General features: G+C 59.3%; 1 protein-coding gene across 1 annotated transcript; it reads right to left on the bottom strand.

Moving 5' to 3' along the window:
* Positions 1–283: 283 nt before the first annotated feature.
* Positions 284–2,175, bottom strand: EMIHUDRAFT_121887 (hypothetical protein; the record flags this gene model as incomplete). Its single annotated transcript, XM_005792982.1, has 2 exons — positions 284–667; positions 2,065–2,175. The coding sequence occupies 2 exons, from the start codon at positions 2,173–2,175 to the stop codon at positions 284–286; spliced, it is 495 nt and encodes a 164-aa protein (XP_005793039.1).
* Between the last annotated feature and the right edge of the window lie 555 nt (positions 2,176–2,730).

Raw genomic sequence — 2,730 nt, 5'->3', positions numbered from 1 at the left:
ATTTCAAGCGCCGAAAAATACCCCTCTCCCAACGCCTCCTCGTACCGACATACACACAGTATACCTAGCCTTACCTTACCCCGGGTCGCGATTTTGGGAAGTGAATACGGGGGCTTTTTTACGATGAAATAAGAATCTAATGCCCGAGAGAAGCACATAGACACCCACATGGTTGACCAACCCTTTTACTAGGTGAGCGTCAGTGTTCACATTCACACCCAACAGACCGGCTCCAGCACACACAGTACGAGCGTCTCAGCGCACACAGCGGCATCCTCCGCGCCTAGGCCTCCATAGCGTCCTTGCCCTCGCCCTCCTCGCCCTCCTCGTCGTCCTCGTCGTCCTCCTCCTCCTCCGCCTCGAGCGCCGCCTCGTAGTCAGCGACAAAGTCGACCTCCCCGCACGGCACCTGGTCCTCCTCCTCCCATGTCGCGATCTCCGGGGGCCAGCCCTCCCACAGCACCTTGTAGAGCACCGTCCCCGCCGCAATCTCCTCCCCCTCCCGCCCCGGCACGTCCCCGCCGTCGGCAACCATCTTGCCAATCAGCCGCTCGATGACGAACTCGTCCGTCGGGTCCCACCCCCAGTCGTTGAGGTAGACCCAGCCGCGCTTCCGCTTCGCCTTCTTCTTCTTGGCCCCGCCGCCGCCGACCGTCTCGCGGCACCCCTTGCGGCGCAGCCCGTCCGACTCGCGCCCGTCGGTCCCACGGGCAAGCCACCCCGGAGGGGGGTCCAAAGTTTGACCTCTCTCTCTCTCTCCGCTGTCCCTATCATTGAAAGTAGCAGCCCCAAATCGCGGCACGGTACTTCGATTTGGTCGATTTGGCCTCCCCCCAAAACCGAAGCGCCCGGCCGCTCGGCGGCGCCGTTCGGCCGACGGGGCCAGCCGTGCGGCGCCCGGTCGCCCGCCGCGGGACCGAGCCCGACCGGCCCACGCGCACGGCCTGGCCTCGACCGCCACTCTCTGCGGCGGAATCGGCACCGTCGGCGCCCTCTGGATCCTCCTGGCACTCCTCGGCTTCCTCCCGACGGTCGGCGGCACCAACCCCGTGCGCTTTGAGTCAGATTCGATCCTCGGCATGTGCATTCAGAGCCACTGGTTGCCCACAACTGGACAGTACCTTGCGTATCAGCGGGACACGTACACGAATGTGACCGGCCGGGATCTGCAGCTCGAGGCGGGACGCACGACTTCCCTCTTCAAAACCATGACCGAGACACTCGACCTCGCCCGTACCAACATCGCGAGCGGCGTCAAGGAGGACGATTTGAAGCCGATCCAAAGACCTGCTAAACGGACCGTAGTCCGACGGACGTCGCCCAGACGTACATGCACGACCCGGCCATGACAAACACGACCGCCCTCACCAAGGGAACGAGCTATACCTCAGCTCAGGAAATATGTAATATGTCTTGAAGGCAACAGAACACTCGGGCCGCTTCGTTCTCCACGACAGCGCTCGCACAAGGCCGTCCTCATGGCGGAGGTGCGATGACGTATTAGACTACATTTGGAAGCAGAAAATGTTGCTGCAGGACAAGACTTCAAAGATCGAGAAGCTGCAACAACTCCTACACAGTGAAAGGCAACGTATGGAGCTACTGATTGGAGCAGTTTTGGTATGCGTCTTCCTCCTCTCTTTCCTGAAAGCGTTGCGGGATTGGCTTCTGCCGCGGATCCATGGTGAGGTGCAAGGCGTGCCTGTCAGAGCAATCAGAGGGGCCGTTCCCGCAGCACGACTGGTTCGAGAGTTGTTGTCGACGCCGAGACGGTGGACAACTTCACGGCTTGCCTTCTCTGAAGTCTTACGGAGAGAGAGTTGAGAGAGAGATTTTTAGGAGGCCAATGGTCTACAATTCACAACGCTTCCAATATTGTGTACCAGAGAGGTAGGTGTGAGAGCTGTGGGAGCGGCCTCTTCAACTGAGCCACATACGCGTGTGCTCGTAGCATGTTGGATCCAGCCCCAGTCATGCACCTCCTTAAGTGCAATGGCAAATACACCGAAGAAGAAAATGCTCAATCAATAGCTCGATGCCGATGCTATGGGTTAGGCTATGCACTATACGCTCGGCATGGGAGGATGACTGCTTGCAGATCACGCCCTTCGTGTCGAGCTTGCGCTTGAGGACAGAGCCGCCCTTCCTCACCTCGATGATGACCGTGTCAAACATCACCGCGGCGCAGTCGCTCGCGTTGAGGCACAGCTTGAGGTCCTCCACCTTGGTCGCCGCCGGCAGGGCAGGTTGAGCGTGCCCCTCGCCTCTCCCTGCTGCCACGGCAGCGCCACCCTCGTCTGCTCGGCCGTGTCTGCCAACCCATCGCAGTAAAGTCGTTATGTTCACGCCCCGCTTCCGGCAAACTGTTTTGCCGCTCGGCGGGCCCGGAGAAGCAGCCCGGAAAGCTATCTGAAGAACCTTCGTTCGGTTGGGGATGGGACGGGGAACTTTTGCGAGTGGGCAGGGAACTGCAGGGGGAGAGGGGGAGGGAGGCCCAGCGAGGGGCTGCGGCTGGATCCTACTGCGCGGCTGGACTAAAGACGCACTAAACCTCGCTAAATCTGGATGTAAAGTCGCAGTGAACTCGCGCTAAATTTGCGCTAAATTTGCGCTAAATTTGCGCTAAATTCGCGCTAAATTTGCGCTAAATTCGCGTTAAAGTGCACTAAAGATGCAGTACTAACATTCCACACCGAAATATAAATTGGAAAAATCACAGTCTACTCGGAA

Source organism: Emiliania huxleyi (genome assembly GCF_000372725.1).
Source record: "Emiliania huxleyi CCMP1516 unplaced genomic scaffold EMIHUscaffold_1037, whole genome shotgun sequence".
Taxonomy (NCBI): Eukaryota; Haptophyta; order Isochrysidales; family Noelaerhabdaceae; genus Emiliania; species Emiliania huxleyi.
Note: the sequence above shows the minus strand (reverse complement) of the source record. Positions and strands in the feature narration are given on the sequence as shown.